This window comes from Mesoplodon densirostris, chromosome 11 (genome assembly GCF_025265405.1).
Source record: "Mesoplodon densirostris isolate mMesDen1 chromosome 11, mMesDen1 primary haplotype, whole genome shotgun sequence".
Lineage (NCBI taxonomy): Eukaryota > Metazoa > Chordata > Mammalia > Artiodactyla > Ziphiidae > Mesoplodon > Mesoplodon densirostris.
This window is the reverse complement of record NC_082671.1, coordinates 103711329-103734195: the sequence shown is the minus strand read 5'-3', so window position 1 is coordinate 103734195 and position 22867 is coordinate 103711329. Positions and strand designations below refer to the sequence as shown.

General features: G+C 34.3%; 1 protein-coding gene across 12 annotated transcripts in view; it reads right to left on the bottom strand.

The window, feature by feature from the left end:
* Positions 1-8405: 8405 nt before the first annotated feature.
* The window catches only part of KCNC2 (potassium voltage-gated channel subfamily C member 2), a 201246-nt gene continuing 186784 nt past the window's right edge, over positions 8406-22867 (bottom strand). Inside the window, exons 2-5 of one of the 12 annotated variants that reach the window (XM_060112721.1) lie at positions 17209-18136; positions 16684-16813; positions 14482-14501; positions 10917-10951 (exon numbers count right to left, since the gene is read on the bottom strand). In XM_060112721.1, coding sequence (XP_059968704.1) covers positions 10917-10951; positions 14482-14501; positions 16684-16813; positions 17209-18136 — 1113 coding nt within the window. Of the gene's footprint in view, positions 8504-8722; positions 8746-9453; positions 9516-10246; positions 10384-10916; positions 10952-14481; positions 14502-14974; positions 15140-16683; positions 16814-17208; positions 18137-22867 lie in introns of those variants that run through there. The other 11 variants (XM_060112715.1, XM_060112718.1, XM_060112714.1 and 8 more) reach the window with 11 other exon arrangements.

Below are 22867 nucleotides of genomic sequence, written 5' to 3'. Positions count from 1 at the left end.
TTTAAATTAGTAAATAATGTGTTTCAGAAGCATTAAATAAAGTTCTCTCTTTTCCCAAATGTACTCTATTCTCCTCAATTCAAGGAAAAATACGCCAAGTCACAAACCTCAAGGAAGAGTTATTCTATCTTTGTTCATTATTGTCTCAGAAAAGAACAAACCCAAAGTCTTGTGTTACTGCTGTTGTTAACAACATTGGCCACTGCTTCGCTCATTCTCAAGCTAAATGAGGGCATGTTTTCCATTTTCACAGTATTGTGAGAAATGACTAGGAGAATAACCATGTTAATAAAACCATGACTTTAACCAGTTCAGAATAAAACTTCCTCCTAATGTGAAAAATAAACAGACAATTCCACTTTTGTGGATTTGGTATTTTCTAAAGAATTCTTAATAGACTAGGGAAGTCCCAACACCACCCAAAGATCATGTCTAATTTTGGGTGGTCTTAGTGTGACCTGGGGGTAATCTTGGAATCTCTTAAGCCTACTTTGCAGAATTAAATAGAAATTATATATACATATAATATTTTTATATTATTCAGGAAATATGCTAAGACTTTCCAATCGTATTGAAACTTTAAATTACCAAAGAGATTCTGCCGACTTCTATTTGCTGTTATAAAATGTAAATACCTCCATCTCTGAGATTTAGTCTGTAAACAATTTTTTAAAAACCATTGAAAGTATGTTCATGTTGATGCCAGGATGAATTTGAAAGGAAGATTTCATTATCTTTAAAGGCAATTGGAAATGGGTTTAGAAACTGTTGTCAAAATTTTGTCCCGTCTACCACACACAAAAAAATCAACACTAGAGAAAAAATTACAAGTTACTACACTATAAAAATTCTTTGTAAAAAACAGTAACATAATAATAATTATAATCATAATTGCAGTTCACATTTACTGAGCAGAATCTCTGGATACAATACTGTGCTAATCATATTACATGCATTTTCTCATTCATTCAAAACTCATGACAAAATTATGATGTAGATATTATTCTCAGAAGTTTACAAGTTTCTATGAAATTTATAGTTTAAGTTACTTGTCCTAAATCATATAGCTAGTAAAGGGTGAGAACAAAATTCCAACTCAAATTTGCTTTGACTCTAAATGCCATTTGCTTTACCACAGGTTAAGTAGGTTTATCTACAAAGCACAATAGGACTTAATTACTTGTGCTAATTAAGGGGAGGGGGCACCAGAGGAGATCTGTAAAGTGAATTTCTGATCCTGGGAGTTAATTCTGGCATTGCTGTTGAAAAAGTTTAGATAAATACAAAAGAGGTTTAAAATAGAGTAACCATAGAATCTGTGGCAAATTGAAGTTTAATCCAGATAGTTATTAGTGTCCAAGAAGGTCCAGACCAATAGGCGAGGCAGGGCTGTAAGAGGTCCAGGGACAGCGGTGAACACTGTGTCTACCATATCCTAGAGACCGTGTGAGGCCCTGGAGATGCTGAACAAAGGAGCCAAAGAAAAGAATAAATTGTTGACTATAGAGAGGTAAAAAGAAGCCAAATGATAAAATGTCTTGAATGGCAAGCTTAAAAGTTTGCATTTTATTCTGATGTTGATAGATGTACAACTAGGAAAGAACATAGATACAAATTTCAGAAAAATCAGTCTTAGTAACAGTTCAATTGAATAAATATGTATTGAGATTCTTCAGTGAGCCTGGTAGTGTGCCAAGCAGTAGAGATAGAGTGATGAATGCCTGCTGGGGGACTCCAAGGGACAGTGTCCAGAAAAAGAGCAGATCTAATTAGATCATTTTATCATATTTTTGGCAGTAAAATGAAAAGACATGAATGACAGCAACCTTTCAGTTTACTTACAGCTCCCCTTCAGTTTAATCCTTTCAAAAAAGGAAACTTAACTGTTTCAAAAAAGGAAAGAAGCTGAGTTTTATTCATTTTCAAATTATATTTATGATATTATTAAAATCTTCTAAAGATTTATTTCAAAATTAAAGTGACTAACAGAGTGGTTGGAATTCCTCCCCACTCCTACCCAACCCATGTAAGTCCTCAAAGTTGCTTTTTTTTTTCTATGATTCACCACAACTTATAATATCTATCAAGGAACTGTTAAAGACAAATTGTGTCGTACTAGTTAAACAGGCAGTGAAGATTTTATTTAAGACCACTGCAATAAAGGAAAGAGATGGAACTCAACTACACTGAAACAAAAGTGGTAGAGATTTTAAGCCCCGGGGTGAGCTAGTGAAAAGTACCAGAGGACGTTAGAGGGGAGGTTGGTTAATGGCCTCCGTGTTTGCTAATTGGCAGTTAAGAAAGTTAGGCTCCTACCTTCCCACAGAGACTAGGAGTTAGAGGTGCTATCTTTCGTGATTATTACATTTCAAAGAAATGGCTCCCCGGCCCTTGAGAAAGATATTACTGGGTTGTAGAACTGGCAAGAGCTAGGAGAAGACTTACACTTCCAAGGGGCAGAGAAAGAATTTACACTAGCAAGTTTTCAAAAGTAAATGCTCTAAGAAAAGTGTTGTCAGGGGCCGATGGTCAGGAAGAAACATGTTTTGTGGACTTGAGGGGAATGTTAAGGCATCTTGGTCATAACCATCAGTTGGCAATTCAAAAGATAACATTCGTGTCATGAAACAGGCTCATAGTTAAACCTAGTTTAGTTGGATGAAGGATTATTCAATGGTGTGAGGCTGTAGAAGTTTCTGCCTATGGATCTCGAGTGAACCACTTAGGTCAGAAGATGCTAAGGAGTAATTCTGTGTGTCCTTTTGCCACAGGTCCAACACACCGCATGTCAATACAAGGACATTTGGTGCCAAGAAAAGATGATATTAAAGGCAAATAATCTTATTTCCCCTTAATATTTTGACACTCAATGTTACGGTTGTTATGCATTATCAGTTCTAAAAAACAAGTAGGTAAATCTGAGCCTGGAGAAATTTAATTTTGGAAAATAAACCTTATAATGATATTTTTCCTAGGAATCTCATTTGTGTCATTAAGGAGTTTCACATTAAAAGGCAATGTGTTCTCAGTAGTACTCTGTCATGTGGTGCTCTTATAATAAATTTTTAAAAACTTGTACAAATACATTTTACACAAATCAAAACAAATATAAAGCTAGTGGTATTTTATATTTTGACAGTCATCAGTTGGTTCTGAAAACATTTAACCTTAATGTAAAAGTAAAGAAAGGATACTTCTTTGTCAAAACTGAAAGCAGCAAATAAAAACAGAGCATCTAAGAGAAAATTGTCTAAATTCATTCTTCGCTAGGGAACGTGAAAATTGATGGTCTCTTCTATAGCCCCCTGTGATGTAATGCAAACCTTTCAAGGTCTCCAGTGAAAAGAATGTCTGGTCCTTTTGTGCAGAATTTATTCTAACATGGCTAATGAAGCAGAATTAAATAATTATTCCTTTACCTTTGACTTGTCCTTTTGTTTATTTCACACTAAATGACCTTGCTTCAGGCAATATTCAGCGTTTGCTGCTTTATCTTTGGCTTTTCTTTGTCTCTGAATATCCAGCGGTACGTGTGTGTTTTAATCATTATTATCTTAGATTCTGGTGCTCTCTACCAGCCATCCGTCCAGAATTCCCATGATTTTTTTAAGCTTCCTGCCAGCACCCAGTGTGATAAGGAACAGCTACTGCAACAGGAGAAAACATCATTGTAGAGTGTTTAAACTAGTGCCCTTTGTTTCCAGTGAGACCAAATTACTGGTAAAATGTGAGCTCTCAGGGAAAAAAAATAAAAAAATAAAAAATAAAGAAATATACATTCAGTCCTTAGGTACTGACTTCATGCTTAATCCTTTGCAATAAAATTACAGGTTTTGTTTTATTTTTTATCAGAAAATTAGGCATATCTTTAAGTAATATACTTTCTCTTGGCCATTAAGAAAGAATTGGTTTTAAATAAGAGTTCAGTTCATTGCTAACAGATCTCAAAAGGAAATAAAAACAGAGACCATTGATTAAAGAAAGGTTTAATCAAAGGTTTCAGAAACTACCACCTTCAAATTACATTAAGAATCCTTTCATATGCTAGCTGTTTCATGTCACTATCCAGCACTCCTAAGATAAATGTGAAATTTTCACTAATGCCGAAGAAATTTTAATCATTTTGGTGTGATGACAAATCTTCCTGGCTTATAGACAAAAGTCTAAATGTTTACCAAATTTATAACAAAGATCAAAAAAATTGAGTTTCCCTCAAAAATAAGTTCCTTGATCTTGAGTTACATGGAATGTCCTTATATCATTTTTTATTATAAGAAATATACTGAGAAATGAAGAATAAACTCTATGGATTTATAATACATGCACAAAAAATTTTTTAAATGGCTCCTCAAATTTGGAATCACATTTAAGGACTATGAAAAAAAAAAAGAATTTCCTAATGAAGTACTTGGTTGGTCTGCTAGTAAAAGACTAGCTATACAGTAAATAGGGGCATGATATTTCTAAAATCTATAATAGCTTAATTCATGCTAATTTTTTGTTTGTTCTGTTTCATTTGTTAATAATATATATATGCTAAGTCTTTTTTAAAAACAGTGTATGTCTAGGACTCATCTCCAGATATAATTTCAAAAGTTTAGAGTTGAGCGCTGGCATTTTTTTTTTTAAAGGACACCAACAGTTTTTCTGATGCAGAGCCAGAATTAGAGATCAACATAGTAGATGGAGTTTTCAATGATAGGAATGATGTCTTACTCATCCGTGTTGCCCTGGGATGTTTCCATGAACATGCACATAGTTAGAACACCGTACATGAGAGAGAATGAACAGAGGCTAGAAAGGTAGTAGGCCAAATTGCAGCATGACTTGAATGATAGGTTAAATACACACACACACACACACACACACACACACACAATTAGTATTATAAAGTGAAAATAACAAAAGGGAAAAAAGTCAAATTGATAAAAACATTTGATTTGTGGAGTGGAAAATTATGGAATTATAGTTAATTTTTTAAACTTTTTTGATTTCTATAAGAGCTTTTACTATTTTTGTAAAAAAATTACTTTTACAGAGAAAAATCTGTTGGTGGGTAATCAATCAACATATTTACAGCTTGAAGTGAAGTGACAGATTTATAAATAACTACTGTGTGGTTCACATGATTGACAGTAAGAAGATGAATTAGGAGAAAAGTAGTTCTGATAAATATGTTAGGGAACCAAATAAAAAAAATGAGTGTAAATACCAGCAGCTGTGTACCTTGGTATTTACCCAGATGAACTGAAAACATATGCCCACACAAAACCTGAATACAAATGTTTGTAACAGCTTTATTCATAATTGCCAAAACTTGGAAGCAACCCAGCAACTTCAGTAGGTGACTGGATAAACTATGGTACATCCAGACAATGGAATATTATTCAGCACTAAAAAGAAATAAGCTATCAGTCCATGAAAAAACATAGAGCACCTTAAGTGCATACCACTAAGAGAAAGAAGCCAATCTAAGACTACATCCTATATAACTGTATGACATCTAGAAAAGACAAAACAAACCAGGAAGACAGTAAAAAGATTAGTGGTTGCCAAGATGAGGGGAGGGGTAAATAGTTAGAGCACAGAGGATTTCTAGGGCAGTGAAATTATTCTGTATGATACTTCAATAATTGATTCCTGTCATTAGACATTTATCAAGTTCCATAGAATGTACACCACCAAGAATGAACCCTAATGTAAACTATGGACTTTGGATAATGATGCATCAATGCAGGCTCATCACTTGTAACAAATATCACTGGTGTAGGATGCAGATAATCAGGGATGTTGTGCATGGTGGGGGGCAGGGGATAAATGGGAACTCTGTACTTTTTGCTTAATTTTGCTGTGAATCTAAAACTGCTCTAAAATATAGTTCATTTTTTAAAAATTGAGTGCTAGGTACCTGGGATCTGCAATGGAAAATCCATAGTCTTTGAACATTTTAATGTTCAAAATGCATATTCAGTGATCTGTCACTTTGACGTGACGGTTTGATAAATAAAAAAAGAAATCATGTAATACTAATTCAATTAAATTATTTAAAATTTAGACAATAGTGAAAACAATTATTTTAGGGGACAACAGGAAGTAACAAAATTTAAGATGAATATTAATGACACGGCAATCATGTTAGAGAAAATTTGTATAAATCTATAGTTTAATAGTGTCCAAGTATTTAAACAATTCATTAAATTTTGGCAGGGGAATTGGAAGGATGACAATTTTTTTCAGTAAGGAAAATTTTAAACCACATATGTTAATCATCATAAACTGCTAAGGATTTCAATTTTTTAACAGATTCATTTAGCTCTAAATGTCTTCAAGCATGTTATAAATCCTCCAAAGTCCCTGCTTGGTACTATAGCCTTTTAATATACTGATTGTCTCTTTCCAAGTTAAGTTCACTGTTGCTATTCAATTCATCTGTCTTGTGATTTATTTCAAAGATAAAATGAATATCTTCACTTTTCATTCATAGCTATTTAATCTTGATTTTTTAATCAAAATTTGATGGCAATTATCATCTATTAAAATGTATTCTTTCCCCATCCTACATATTTTCCCTTTTTACAGTAACTCCTACATCCTGACACAATCATTAAAAACTTTTTATCAGTAATTATATTTAGACAGATTTCCTTTTCTGAATCTCAGTTTCTTAATAGTCTCTTAATAATCAACACTGAGCACTTTAGACCTAGAAAAGATTCTGTTGATGCATTATGGGAAAGTGTTGGATTACCCAACCTTATTTCTCTTTTCCATTTTACCTTTCCTCTAATCCTGTTGGCATCATAGAATTTACAGGATAAATTTACACATAACCCCCCAATACAAATGGAATGTCAGCTACGTGTGGTGTGCTGCTGAAACAGTGGTCCATTACCCAAAAGTGAGACAGAAGCCATCTTTGGGAGATAAGGTATTTACAACAAGAGGCTCAGTAAATATTTAAACCATAAGAAACTATGACAGGGGAAATTATCTGTGACACAGTTTTGCCTCTGTGATTCTTCACTTCACCACCAATAAAATGAAAACAAAAAATATTTACCTCCAGAATCTCTGTGATGATTAAGTTGGAAAGTGTAAGTGAAAATTCAGTATTAGTCATAAAATGCCATATAAAAATCAAATATCATAATAATTCATAATTTTACCACTTCCGAATCATAAGAGAAAAAAGCACTTAGAAAAGGAAGACACTGGCTACATGCCTAAGACTTAAATGAAAATGTGAGCTATGTATGTTTATAAATCCTTTCATCTCAAATTTTTTTATAATGTATGAGTATTTGGTTTGGTATCATGATGCATAAAAATAGTAAAGCCTGTTGAAAACTCCAAAACAAAGAGAAGAGCCAAGAAAAGAATATGGAGAATTTAATCAGATAGGATTCAAGTTTATCCCCAGCTTATTTGCCTTTTATTCTTCATTTCAGTTATTTACATTTCCATCGATTATCAACAAGGATGTGCATGCACCTTGAGATGTTCACAAAATGTCCACAATACAGAGGTTCATAATTGGATTATATGTTATATTCAGAATCCCAGGGGAACTAATAGATTCTGGAAATACTGATTAAGCAAGATGAAGAATTCTTATACAGTTTCAACTACAACAGTTTTAAAGACAAGTACAAGCTTAATTTGCCACAAAACACAAAAAAGTAATTGATTGAAGAATATCTCTTTTATGCAAAATATACATTTTAGGATATAATTCAATTAATATTCTACTATATACTGACATTGTTCCTTGATCATTTAATAAAAAAATACTCTCATTGCCAGAATTTTATTTTTTGTAATATTAGTAATTGAGGTAACAATGACAAAACACTTCAACTATAAGTAATATTAGTGAGTTTTTAAAGTCAAACAATTCTTCAGAACTTAAACAAATGGGGATTCAAAATAGGTCAGTTTTGATAAATAGGCACTGAAAATTTCACAACATAATCTGACAAGCTGATCATATAAGTGGTTTATTAAAAAAATGATACAGTTAGTGTTTGTGGATCCAACCAACAAAGGAGAAATAAGGGAAATTAAGACAGACCTATACTACACCAATATCACTGCTTTTATGATTCACAGCACAATCTACTGCAACTCCATGAGGTGGTAATTCACAGAGGTATGGGCCTTACTTGAAGCTCCAGAGATGTTAATCATGAATTTGGCTTCCTCTGACGTGAGCTGGCCAAAGCTGTTGATCCGTGCACACACGCTGGTATTTACAGTTGTCTCATGGACGCTGGCCAGTCCACAAGCAGACCACTCATATGGGGAGCACCAAATGAGTTCCATCCACAGGTCTCTTACAAACTTTTAATGCCTCATAAAGACGGGAGGATCTCTTCCAAGTGCAACCTAGTCACATCAGGGCACATTCAGCAGCAGAACTCTGTTTCCAGTACAGTCCTTGGTATGGCTAAATTCCACAGTCCCTTTTTCAGAGTCAAAAATCCATGATAAATTCTGTACCACACTGCAGTCAATAACAGCAGCACCAGACAGTATATTAATTTCTTTACCATAAAGCTGTGTGTAATTATAACTTTCTATGTATGGTGTTATCAAAAGCATCACTGAATCTCTAAATATCAGATGTTTATGTCTGGGTAAATACATTGCTGTACAAGGTCTTTGACATGCAGGTCATGCTCTAGGACTTGGGAATATAAAGTAGTACTTGTTACGTGGCCAATCATAAAAGTGACAATTGTCTTCCTAACTGAAAATAAACATGAGCATTAGGAATTAGCAGAGTCTCTAGGATCCTAAATGCCTTAGAAATATTGTTTATCTCTCAAATTATAGTATGACGTTTTTCCTCCCTCTCATGCCCAGTACAGCAGACACACTACTGCTATTGCATTTGTAGGGATGTGTAAACAGAATTCCTTCCACTTGGACTGAATAAGACACCCTGGGGGTTTCATTGGAGTGAACAAGCAGAGAGGCTTGTTCCAGGTAACAAAGAAGGCAAGGGGCATGGGAGAAGACCCAGGACTAAAATCATGAACACCTTATCAAGGCATTTCTGTGCTTCATGGAGACACATGGCATATACACTTAAGACAGGGAGCTAAGACAAACGGACACAACAACATACAGGACAAAGCACCTGATTAAATACTGCCTGAAAATCTGATTAATCCTGTGAGTCAGAAAATTTAAGGCTGGTCAAGAAAGCTTCCTGTGAACAACAATGCTCCTTGTTGTTTGCAAAAAAAATTAATAATTAAAATAAAGGAAGGGGGTAAAAATGACAAGAGCTTTGAATGATATTTGGCACTCTGCCTCTGAAAATGATGACAAATTCTGGGATTTAAAAAAATATATATGACTCTAGTACCAAGCAGCAATTTCTATCTAAACAATGCAAGCCTGGCTGGCAGTTACCTTTCTCTCATGTTTTGTGCCTTCCCCAAGCCATTAAGTAAGAGATCTGGCCTCAGCTTGCGTGTAACCAGTAATGACAACCTCTTTGCAGTTATCTGTGTGCAAACAACCAGAGACATTCAGAACTCCAATACAGCATTTTGGAAGAAAAGTAAATCAATCAAGAAATTAAATCTTTTAAAACAAATATTTTTTTCAAAGAATAAGAAAAAAGAAATGTCAAGGAGAAACTCGCCCTCCATGGCCCACAATTCAACATGCAGAACAGTCGACCAGTGCTTTCACATCAGCAGGACGGTTCGATGCAAGTACACATATCCCGAGCCATCCATGGTCCCCGAACTGTGCGACATTGCTTTCAGGTGATAGAGACAAGATGGTCCATGCAAATGAGCTGACCAAAGTCATGTTGTGAGCAATCAAAATAGAATCCCAGACATCTTCAGAATGGTTTAGAGAGTCACAAGAAATGAAGTTCCCATGAAGTGGTTGGCATTTGGAAGCACACTGGTTTAAATATATCTCCCTGAAGATATGTTTATGTATTAGGGTACTGGCCAATATCTGATGCTATCTGTCATTTTATTGCGAAAGGAGATCAGGGCAATTAATATGGAGAAGTAGTAGCACTACCAGGATAAGATTCATTTAAAGCCAGGATAAGATTTGTTGGCTACCCAAATGGCATTTCTGACTTCAGATAGTAGTGTCATGCAGGACTGGTACTGTATTAATGGAGCTTGGAGTAAGTCTATGTTTAATTATTTCCATTATGGGGTAAACAGTACTTGAATTAAGACAATTAAGCCGACTGATGCAGTTTGGTTTACAAGATAGATGGGATGGGAGATCGAGAGCGCCTCAGAGGACAAGGAGAGTTGTAGGGTGATGTTACTGGAGAAAGCCTCAGAGCATTGCCTGCCAAGCCCGCTATGTTGTTTAAGCTTCGGGATTTTTCATATCCTTTTATGAAAAAATGCACAGACATCAGTTGAATTCAACCAGAAAATAGACAAAGACAAACAATATCATGCAGGGTAATCAAAAGTGCTATTTTTGAGCTCAAAGAATTTGTTTACAAAGAATTCAATATTGAGACAATTTACAACTCTAAAAAAAAAGAAAATGAAGCTCACTGTAGCTGTCACTTCCAAAAGATTAAACCAGCTATCACAAATTACTGTTGCAATACTTCAAAATCTATTCGTTCGCAGATTACAGTTTGTATCAATGTAATTTTGGCATACACAATATCAGAAAGCTTTTAAGAATTAGGCAAAGCAACTTAAGTAAGATATTAATTTGGCAAATATTTTTAAATTTCAGAATATGTTCCTTAAAAAATGAGCTATTTTTTCTCTTTTCACTTTTTATTATTACTAAGCTAATAAAGCATGCTTAACTTTAAGTGAACAACTCTTTTCCAGCATATTTAATCTTCCAGCCTTATGGGGTTAAAAGGATGATTCCTAAATAATGGTTTTTAATGCCATTATCTAGATGATGTAGAATGAATGCCCATTTCTAATCCCTTGTATTAAAAAAAAGTAAAAAGAAAAGAATATAAATTGAGTCATAATTTTAGTAAATTAAAGTCTGATTTTGATTATATATTTTCAGCTGACTCTCCCCTGCCAGGAATTGAGAACAATTTGATCTTAATCCACCTTTTCTTTCTATTGTCGTGCATTCTAATCTTTTGTTCATGATCATCATGAATTTACAGAATGAAAGACACTTCCCACAAGCTTTAACCTATTGATTTGCCTTAGCCACTCAAGCAACATCCCATCAAGGTCACCTTTGGAAGGATTCATATATTGCAGTATTTTTTATTAGAAAAGATTAGAGGAAGGTAAATGAGGAAGGGAGTACCTAGTATAAAGTTAGAAGTAAAATTGTCTTAAAAGCCAGGCAACTATTAACTGAATAAGTAGTTATATTATACAGCTTAGCAAATAAATGTTCTGACAGCTCCACTGAAAAAGTGTTGTAGATAGGAAGATGAAATAGCTCTACTGTGGGGTAAGGGTGGGATGATAGGAAGCTCTCCCTACACATACACCCACAAGCCTTCAGCAGGTTAGATGTCTTCTTTGATATTTTGTAGATGGAAATTTATGTCCTCCATCAACTACAATCAAGTTCTCTGGGACATAATTTCTGCTAATGAGAAAATTATCTGCCTATACATTTTGTTAGTATTTTGAGCTATAAAGCATGGGAGGTGGTATATATTTCATTCTCCTTTGGTGGCTAATGGAATAGATAATGGGAGAATGTCTTAATTAAAAAGGAATTGCAAGTCATTTTTTTCTTACATAGGGATCTTCACGTGCCTGGAGGGCTAGTTATCACTATTCTTCTGTAATGCGATTGGAAATATAACTGGGAATTGTAGAAAGAATAATTTATACAAGTTGACTTGGATATTTAGTGCAACCGAAAAATGTAAACTAGACTGTAAACACTGATTGGTTTTGATTAAAAGCAAACTCATGAATATGTATGAAACAAAGAGGTTGTTAATAACTAAAAATCATCCTTATAAAAATGTACCTTTTGTCCTCGCTGCCACCATGTTCTCTATAAGACTTCCAAAAAGGTAAAAAATCTGTTTGACAATTTATATTAATCATGCTAGTTACATGGAAATCTTGGTTGCCATTCTCAGTGTTTACTTTTCTGAATTATAGTTATTAACACAAATATTATTTATTCTATTTATAGGTCTTTTATTTTTAATAACTATGATTTCAATGTGCATTTGAGAAGGCTTCCCTTATAATTTAGTAACAAGTATTTAATTAGTAAAAGTATAAGTTATTCATATAAATATATTGTTCCTTTATTCTGCAGGTTCATTTATGAACAGAAAATTTGATAAAATTTTGCCTTATCAAACTTCTACTGAATGGAATGACTAAAAATATAATTCATGAGAATAAACAATGTTGAACACAATACATGGTATACAGTTTATACAGCTTTTAAGAGCACATATTAGTTTGGGGCAGTATTGAAACTGCCTATTCATGTACTATCAATGGGTATGTTTGTGTTCATGTAAAATGATTTCATAAAACTACTATATAAATGAAAACACAGGTTCTAAGTTTTGGGAGTTTACTCTTTTAGGGAATCCAAATGTTTTCTTAATGTATGCCCAACTACATTTACATTTGTTGATAGAAAAATAATACAATGGGAATCCAGTCATTTTTCTCATCTACATAGGGGAGAATTTTCATAACTCTAAAATCAGGTTAGGGTAGAAAGCAATTTGAAAGGCAAGGAAGAAATCATATAGGAAATAAATATCCAAGTAGGAGTAATAGGAGACATCTCTAATCTACATAAAGGAAAAAGGAGAAGAAATGAATGGATTTCTAATAGACATGACAAAATAAGACACTGAGAAGATTAAGTGAAATTAGCCAGAAATGTTATTAGACCTAGGAAAAGAACACAAATCTGCAAAAGAATTAAGCAAGAATGAAAATGAAGTTGATTATGGTGAGAAATGACAGAGAATAAAAAGCTCACAGATGAATTTTCAAAGATGCTCTCACTGATAGAATTTGTATTTGTGAAATAAGATTGAATGTATAGTTTTCTCATATAAACTGAATATCTTATGAATTGCTTTGCTCATGAAACTTTGCTATTTTATGGAAAAACTATATTTATATAGTGCTTTATAATTTGCAAAGTCTTTCTTCAGATGTGATCCCCTTTGACAGTTTAAAATTCAAAATATTTTCTTACCTGGAAAAAAAATTCTATCTAGATCCTTAAACATGTAACCCTAGTATAAATATTGCATGTGATACTTTATTGAATGATGCTCAAAATGCACATAAATCTAACCACATATTACATAAAAATACACATATACATATATAAGTATATATGTATATACATGTATAGTGATCTAAGATTACAATGCACTTAAAATACTATGTTCTATATTATTAGTTAGATATTATTTAATATATGTATATACATTTTGCGCAAATACTATGACAGAATATTAACTATCTTTATAAAATATTTTAAAATTGTTGTAACACGATATTTAAATGTAAAATAGCAAAAAATCAAATAAATCTATTAAGATCATTGAAATACATTTTGGTGCAAGGGACAGATGTAGAGATTGAAAGTTCTTAGAATGAAGAAGGATTTAAAATATGACATATTAAAGAAACGAAAGAAGAGTCCTTTGTCTTCTCTTTCGCGACTCACAGGTATGGAGACAGAAAGAACAATATAAAGTGCTCAGAAGAAATGAAAGAGAAGCACAACGTGGGTAATGAGCTATTTCAAAGACAGTAGTCATCACAAAATAAATATTTTAGGCTTAAAATGGTAAAGTATTCAATAGGAAGAAACTGCAATGAATAGCAAATAAGCACAATATTTTAAAAATGCACTTGCACTAACATGAAAGTTTTGGAGTGGCTTTTCATTCAAATTCAGTCAACTGCATAAGAAATTATTATTTCTTCATAAGAAATTAGTAGTTCTTTCTTTATTCTGTCAATAAACAGAGAAAAATAACCATGACACTAAAGCCACTGGAATTCTCAAAGTAGGAGGTAATCTAAGAGCATACCAGCACTTTGACAATGGTGGGTTATAAGTGTCACAAAACTACTGCTTAAGGAGAAGAAAAGGGTCCAATTGTTGGTTCATAAAATTTACTAAAACAAAGACAAAAACTAGCACCTAAGTAATAGTCATAGACACCTGGCACAATCTAGGGAAATGAAACAGTGCTGGAGTGGAGCTTCAGTATCCTGTCATATTCCTTAACAAAGATGTCTGTCCAATACAATGTATTCATTCAACAAATATTTATTAAGTATCTTCTATGTGCCAGGCACTGTTCAGTGTCAATTAAAAAAATAATAAACTTAGAATTATTCCTTCCCTGAAGAAAAATTCCATAAATACATTTTGTAAGTACACAAGTAGCCTTTCCAGTGATTGGGTATATTGTTCTATATGGCTGAGGATCTTGTACCTTAGCAACCTTCTGACATTCAGGTAAACCACTGGGAAAAATTGCCCAAATACTGGGTAAGAGACAACTAGACTAGGTTTAATGTTTTACTTTGAAAAAAGCTTTATTATTGTTTTAAATTATTAATTACTTATCAAATATATGCATAGTGTCAATTAGTGAGTTTAATTCATTGTGGGGAAAGAGATAACTTTTAAAGACTGCTGAATCCATTGTATTAAAATAATTAGACGAGTGACTTAATTTTTAAATACTTCATTACAATTCTGCCCACAGACAAATGAAAAACCAAAATATAAAAAAAAGAAAGAAGGGTGAAATGCCTTTTAGATATGACAATCAAGTCGGCTGTTATGATATGTATTTTTAAATGTTTATAAAGAGAGAAGATATGATGAGGAAAAGAGCACCATGATGGCACAGTTGCTCCTAGAAAATGATGAAAGAGCATTTTACAGCACTCCATATATTTGCAGCATTTAATTGCTAAGTCACCTGTTAGGATCTGATTAAATGCATGCCTACCTTTCCTGATCCCTCCATCAGAAGCACACGTGTAATCACCTGTCGTCAGTAGGAAACATGTTTCCCCTCTTCTGTGTTTGTCTCTGGTACTAGAGCGTCTGATGGGGAGCCTTTCTGGGGGTGATAGTGGCGGCTCACTTCCTGTACTGTCGTCACCTGATAACACTGGTCACAGCACCACGCCCAATGACAGACAGTGACGGATGAGGAAATGAGACAGCACAAAGAGTTTACGCCGAACGTCCAAGTACAGTCACTCGATATACAAAACACAACAATCACATCATGATAAGAGAAAGGACTTTCATCACTCCTTACAAAAATTTATGTGGAGCAAAATGGAAATGTATTGAAAGGGAGAGAAATGTTGCTTGGGAAATTTTAACTTCGTTTTGGATTTTATCTAATAGGACAATAACTTTTACAAAATTAATGTGAATTCAAAATAAGTGTGATAATGAAGTAGCACACAAATTAATATCTTTCCATTTTTGACATGTTATCTAGTTAATGCAAATAGACATCTTTGAAAGTGGAGCCTGCTGAAGGAAAAACTCCTAAGTAAATACTTGTCTTTGCAGTGCTTTAAGACACCTGCTTTTATTATTTTCTGAAAGTAATTTTCCCCAATAAATTGTAATGAAAAGAATCCTGAAGTTCACAAACTTTATGTCCAGGTTCTCTATTTTGAGGTGACATAATATTTTCGAGCATACCAGTGGAAAAAGATCAACTTCTCAAATGCGCTTGAAACAACGGTCTACTTCTATGTGCTTGCCAAGAACTTTCACATCCTATCAGCCTAGATACTAACTTATAACGACGTTTGCCCAGGCTGAGTGTGTCCTCCATTCCATGCCCTTCATACGGGCTCTGCGCGAGTACGTGAGAGCAGTCTAATGAGAGCAGCAACACCAACGAAATTTCATCTTTCATAAAGACATTCCTGGCATAACAATTCTCAGATACATATTGACAGAATTTGCAAAACAATCTACTAAATAAACATAAGGACTGCAAATAAAATCTATTAAAAAGCAGTTCAGTTCCAGCCAGTTTCTTTTTTTTCCCATCTACCCCATAATAACTTTTGGAAGCTAAGGAGGGAAGCTGTGAAAGTGTCACTTGCCTTTTCTGTTTGTTTGTTTGCTTGCTTGCTTTGTTTAATTGGTGTTATTTCTAAATAATGCAAAATTATTCACATGGGATTCTAGTAAGTCATTTTTCTACAAGAAAAAGATCAAACCTATCTAAGTTATAGGGAATGCATATATCTTAACTTTTCATAGTGGACAAAATCTAAATTGTGTAAACTAAAAAATATTTCATCTGTAGTAGACATAATAGACTAGAGATGACCCTATTGACTATCACTTTGGCAAACTGAATGTCAGTTTACAATCAACCCTAGATTATTTATGACAATAGAGAGGAGTAGCAATTCAACTAATTCAAGCAGTAAATCATCCAAAACTGAGTTCTGGGAGGGGACAAAGCCCAATGCAGAGTGCATAAAAAAGGAAATCCACAGAGAAATTCAACCTTGCCATTGATTAGCCAAAGCAGATTATCTATCCCCTGAATAATGTTGGGCTGATTATGTTACATAGCACCTTACCCAATCCAAAGGGCTTATATTGAAATGTGCTAATTTAAGAATAAGGAAAACTTAATGAACCCTCCATAGTATTACTGAGGAAGCTATTTACTTTGAAAAGGGACATCTTAATATCACCTCTTTGGTGTTTAGGCCTTTGAAATGTAAACGTCCATTCTTCTTACATATCTTCTTCTTGTGAATTAGGTTAAAATGCATGGCCCCATGTGGCAGAGATAAAACTGAGACAAACACGCCAAGCCAAATGATACGAAGATCAACATTTTGAGGATGAAGGATGGAAAATGTCCAGTATCGTACCATCACATCGTGCAGGGAAACAAAGAAACATTGGCACAAAAGCAACAAACAGGCAAAAGAAAATATTGGTACCATCAGCAAAGGGCATTCCCACTAAAGCAGGAGAGCTCTACAGACAGCTATGCAGACTTCTACTTAGGATTCATTTAGAAAAGCTATAATCTAGCTATCTACAAGCCTGACAAACAAATATTTTGTGAGGGGGTAGAACGGAAAACTCATGAAAATTTGCGGAAAATGAGATGCTCGCCTTCTATTTCAGGGACATACTGGTCTGTAAAGTATTTAATGGCATGCATTTGAAATTGTGCCTTACCTGATCTGTTATGTTCCGGAAGCCGATTGTCTTTGCCCAGACATGTGTCACCCTGTGTGCTATTACAGGCCATATTTAATTCTGTCTTGCAAAAAGTAGGCGAGGTTGCCTGAGGGGCAGGAGGGATGTGCTTCTTTCTTTTTCTTGGAAGTTTCTGCTTCGCCATTGCCAAGGAGTAGTACATTCCAAAATTGTTGACAATGACAGGCACCGGCATGGCTATTGTCAGTACTCCAGCCAGAGCACACAGGGCTCCCACAAGCATCCCTGACCATGTTTGGGGGTACATATCTCCATAGCCCAAGGTAGTCATGGTCACTACAGCCCACCAGAACCCAATAGGAATGTTTTTGAACTGCGTGTGCTCACTAGCTGAAGGGTCATTGGGTTGAGCTCCTACTCTCTCCGCATAGTAGATCATAGTAGCAAATATCAAAACTCCTAGAGCCAGGAAGATAATCAGCAGCAAAAATTCATTAGTACTTGCTCGAAGAGTGTGTCCAAGCACCCTCAGACCTACAAAATGGCGGGTGAGCTTGAAGATTCTCAGGATCCTCACAAACCTGACCACCCTGAGGAAGCCAAGTACATCTTTAGCAGCTTTGGATGACAGCCCACTGAGTCCCACCTCTAAGTAGAAGGGTAGGATGGCCACAAAGTCAATGATATTCAAGAGGTTTTTGATGAATTCAAGTTTATTGGGGGAAAAAACAATACGGACTAAAAATTCAAAAGTAAACCATACCACGCACACTCCTTCTACATACATCAAGGCAGGATCTGTTTCGATTTCATACTGTAGAACGACACTTGTGCCATTGATGACTGGTTCTGTCTTGTTTTTAACAATATTGAAAGCTTCATGTGTCTCCAGGCAAAAAGTTGTGATTGAAACCAGGATGAAGAATAAAGAAGCAAAAGCAATAAACTGTAGAGAAAAAAAAAAGAAATAAAAGAAGAAACACAGAGTGATCTAACCATAATATATTTCAAACCAAATCTAAATGTATCAAGCCCTGTAGTAGAAAAAGTATAAACATATATTTGAAGATTTCACTTGGCATGTTACTCAAGTGTAAGAAGACATGTGTAGGGAACATTCATTAGAGTTGCACTGATGATATGTTTCAAGTTCTGTTTTCAGCTTATATAGGTAAAAAGTTTTGATTTATGTTGGAAAATAATTTGACTCTTTTGTGTAACACACTATACCTGTGAAAAGAGCATAAAAATCCTTGCAAAAGAATGTTAAAGGGCAACAGGCTGAAAAAAAACAAATGTAGACAATGGCTCCAGATATTTTTTACCATCCTAGAAATCTTCACATATTAGATCAAGATTTACAACCATAAATATAAGGTGCAGTCCACAATGATAGAAATTTGGTAACCACCATATTTAACTGTAGGTTTCTTCTATAATGTTCAGATTGTCATGAGGTATGAACATGAAAAAAAATTTGAGCTATGTTACCATTTATATTATATCAACTTAAGGCAGAGTCTTGTCCAAAAAAGCAAATCTAGGAAGAGTAAGCATCAAGACTGAAGAGAGAGAAAGAGTTAAGGAACAAATTAAAAGGCAGTCTTCTTCCTGTCCTGAAAAAGAACTCCAAATGTTAAAGTAATATGTTATAAAGTTGCAGGTTTTTTTTAATTCAACATTTCTTTGGTCAATAATATATGAATACACACCTACTAATACAGAATAATAATAATAATAATAAAAGCTCTCACTTATATAGTTCTTACTAGCGCCAGATGCTCTTCAAAGCAATTTACGTAATTAACTCATGTCAACACTACACCATCACCTTTTACAGTCACAGAGTTTGTCACTTCTCCAAAGTCATAAGATTACAAAGTGATAGACCTGAGACACTAACTTGATAAGTTTTGCCCCCAATTCTGTTCCCATAACTACCAAACTCTCAAATGTAGAGTACAAATATGTTGAAACCTTTATTTATCTTGGGATCACATACTTCTTAATATTAAAGATCTGAAAACTTGAAACCCAATTGTTTTATTAAATGGCACTGTTGCCATTTGCCAGCACCAGAGGCTTTCAAAGAAGCTGGCAGATTCCTGGTGCTCTCTGATAATGCTCTTAGATTGAGCATGCTTAATGAATACCAAGAGACTATTCCTTGAATGTCTAAACAAATGAATTATTCAGGGGGACAAGGTCATCAGTCAAGTGGAGGGAGGCCATTATTTAGAAATAATAGGGTGTATCCCAAACCCAAAGCTCTTCCCTAATATCCTGCATCTCAACCATGACATTGAAAAGATCTAAGTTTCAAGAAGAGAGTGAAACCACCTCTTTTTTTCCCCCTGGTTGATCTTCAATAGACGAGATATACAGATCTCGCCAAATACATAAAAGATACACAAAAAGACTAAAAAAAAACTTCGGCCTGAGATTATCTGCTTTAAAGGACTACACAAATACCTGTGAATAAACAAAACAATGGAATAGTTTCTAAATATACACAATTCTAAGACACAAAACTTTAGAAACAAAAATTGTCTGTTTTTATGTCATTGGAACTTGCATTTATAAATATTTTTATTAGCATTATTTAAAGAACTACATGATGATTTTTGTATTTGTATTATTCTTCATTGTAATCTTTATAACTCAGTATATCTTTAGCTTTTAAAGACTTTGTAAATCTGCTGGAGTGTGATAATACTATAATAGGAAACTAAAAAGAGTATAAAGAATGGAAACAAACTTTGATATTCCTGGAAATATACAACATTCATCTTAGAAGTACCTCAGTATTTTGCTTAAAAAAACAGCTAGAAAGGTCATTTTTTATTTATAAAGGCTAAGGACACTAGGTATGGTCTACAACAAGAGTTGTAACTGAGAACCAAAGTATGCTTCATAATAACATGGTAGGAAATTGGAAGTTGGCCTCTGTCAGCCTGCAAGTGAGAACCTTGGAAGGAAGTTGAATTCTGAAGAGAAGGAAGTGGAAAATGTCTCTAAAGAGAAGGAGCAGTGGCCCACAATATGAGCACAAACAACTGAGAAATCCCCCCACAGGTACAGCAGCAGAACTGTGGGAGACCAATGGAGAAGATTAAATTCTAAGATGATGCTTGCTCTGTTATGCCTTCAGCAAAAGGTGGTTGTACAAAACAGCTTGGTGTTGAAGGTGCTTTGAGTAATGAAGGCATTGGACCATGGGAGAACAAAAAGAGGACATCAGTCAACCACGAGAGGCAAAATACGTACTGAGATTCAAAACCATAAGAGAGTAACAAATAAAAGTAAAACGTAATAAGGAGAAATGCAGCTCCCAATAAAGTCCTTGGAGATAGTGGGAGACAGAGCTTCCCATGGAATGAAGAACAGGATCTCAGTTTAGTAGGAACTTAGCTTGAGTATCAAATGAAAGGGTGACTCCAGAAACCTTGAAGGTCTAGAATTATCCAGACGCCACATTTGGATTCCTTTAGCAAGGAAATTGTGCACTTTATCTGAACTTAAATCTATGAGTCTTGGATATAGAAAATGTCTTCTTTTGTTCCTGACTCACTGAGTTAAGCCAAGATGGGTAAATATGCGGTTAGATTGAATAATATTAAAAAGGAAATAAATGGGGAAAAAGAAGGTTTTATTTGTTTTTCCTCTTCACTGAACTGGGAACTGTTTAAGGACTGGAATGATGTCATATTCATTTCTGTACCTCCTGCTTCTGTCACAATAGTTAGTATTTAGTATGGCTGGATGGATGAATAGAAGGATGGAAAACTTAAAAGAATGAATAACTTAACAAAATAATAAGGTAGACTATATTCTAGTGAGGATAAAAATGATGTGAAAAAAGGAAGTAACAGAAATGAAAAATGAAAGTGTGCATAAAAGCAAATTTACAGCTGAAGCAAACTGAATTGGCTCACAGGCCCAAATGTTGCCAATGTTAGCTTCCATTCATTCTGTTAATGAAGCTTGTATCTTACCAGGGAGTTGGGGAAGAAACTTATACTGCCATCTTTCTTTTCCTTTTCCCCTGTGATAAGACCACAGACTCCTACAAGCATTAATTGAAAATAAAAAGAGGCATGTTAAATACTAATTAAAATGTTAGAAAGCTTTCCAGACAAAATGTAGCATGTTGACTGAATTCACAGAACTGATATTTCACCCAAGGCAGTTTCAGACTGGGGATATCCTACTAAAATATTGGCTTGTGCGTCCAGTAAGTAGTTACTTTTTCTCCATAAGCTCAGTGCCCATGCTTAGCAACATAGAGTGCCCCAAACTCTCTCTCTCTCCCTTTTTTTTTTTCCAATTAGCAATTATGGAGTAGAAGTCCTCAGAGTCCAGGTTCTACATAGAAGGTATTATGTCAATCAACCTCAAAGCAAACATTCAAGTAGAATCTCCAGGTACATATAATAGGCTGAGAGAAACAGGGGGAAAGTGTAGTATATTTTTATGTTTCATCATTTTCTCTTTCAGGTTAGCATTAAAATATATGTAACTGAACTCAACAACTAACATTCTCTAATACTATACACAAAAATAAACTCAGAATGGGTTAAAAACCTAAATGTAAGGCCAGATACTATGAAACTCCTAGAGGAAAACATAGGCAGAACTTTTTTTATTAGAACTATTCTTTTATTCTTCTAGTTTTATTGAGATATAATTGAAAAACACTCTTTGACATAAATCACAGCAATACTTGTTTGGATCCATATGCTAATGTAAAGGAAATAAAAGCATAAATAAACAAATGGGACCTAATTAAACTTAAAAGCTTTTGCACAGCAAAGGAAACCATTGACAAAATGAAAAGACAACCTAATGAATGGGAGAAAGTACTTACAAATGATATGACCAATAAAGGATTAATATCCTACATATATAAACAACTCCTACAACTCAACATAGAAAAAACAAACAACTCAATTAAAAAATGAGCAGAAAAACTGAATAGACATTTTTCCAAAGAGGAAATGCAGATGGTTAACAGGCACATGAAAAGATGATCAACATCACTAATCATCAGGGAAATGCAAATCAAAACCACATGAAATATCACCTCACACCTGTCAGAATGGCTACCATCAAAGTACAAATAACAAGTGCTGGCAAGGATGTGGAGAAAAGGGGACCCTCATATATTGTTGGTGGGAATGTAAATGGGTGCAGCTGCAGTGGAAAACAGTATGGAGGTTTCTCAAAAAACTAAAAATAGAACTATCATATGACTCAGCAATTCCATTCCTGGATATATATACAAAAAAAAAAAAAAAACCCCAAAACATTAATTCAAAAAGATACATGCAGCCCAATGTTCATAGCAGCATTATTTACCATTGCCAAGATATGGAAGCAACCTAAGTGTCCATCAACAGATGAATGGATAAAGAAGATGTGGTGTAGAGATACACACACACACACACAATAGAATACTACTCAGCCATAAAAAAGAATAAAATTTTGCCATTTGCAACAACATGGATGGACTTATAGGGCATTATGCTAAGTGAAATAAGTAAGACAGAGAAAGACAAATACTATATGATATCACTTATATGTCAAATCTAAAAAATGCAACTAGTGAATATAAAAAACAGAAGCAGACTCACAGATATAAAGAACAGACTAGTGGTTACCAGTGGGGAGAAGAAGG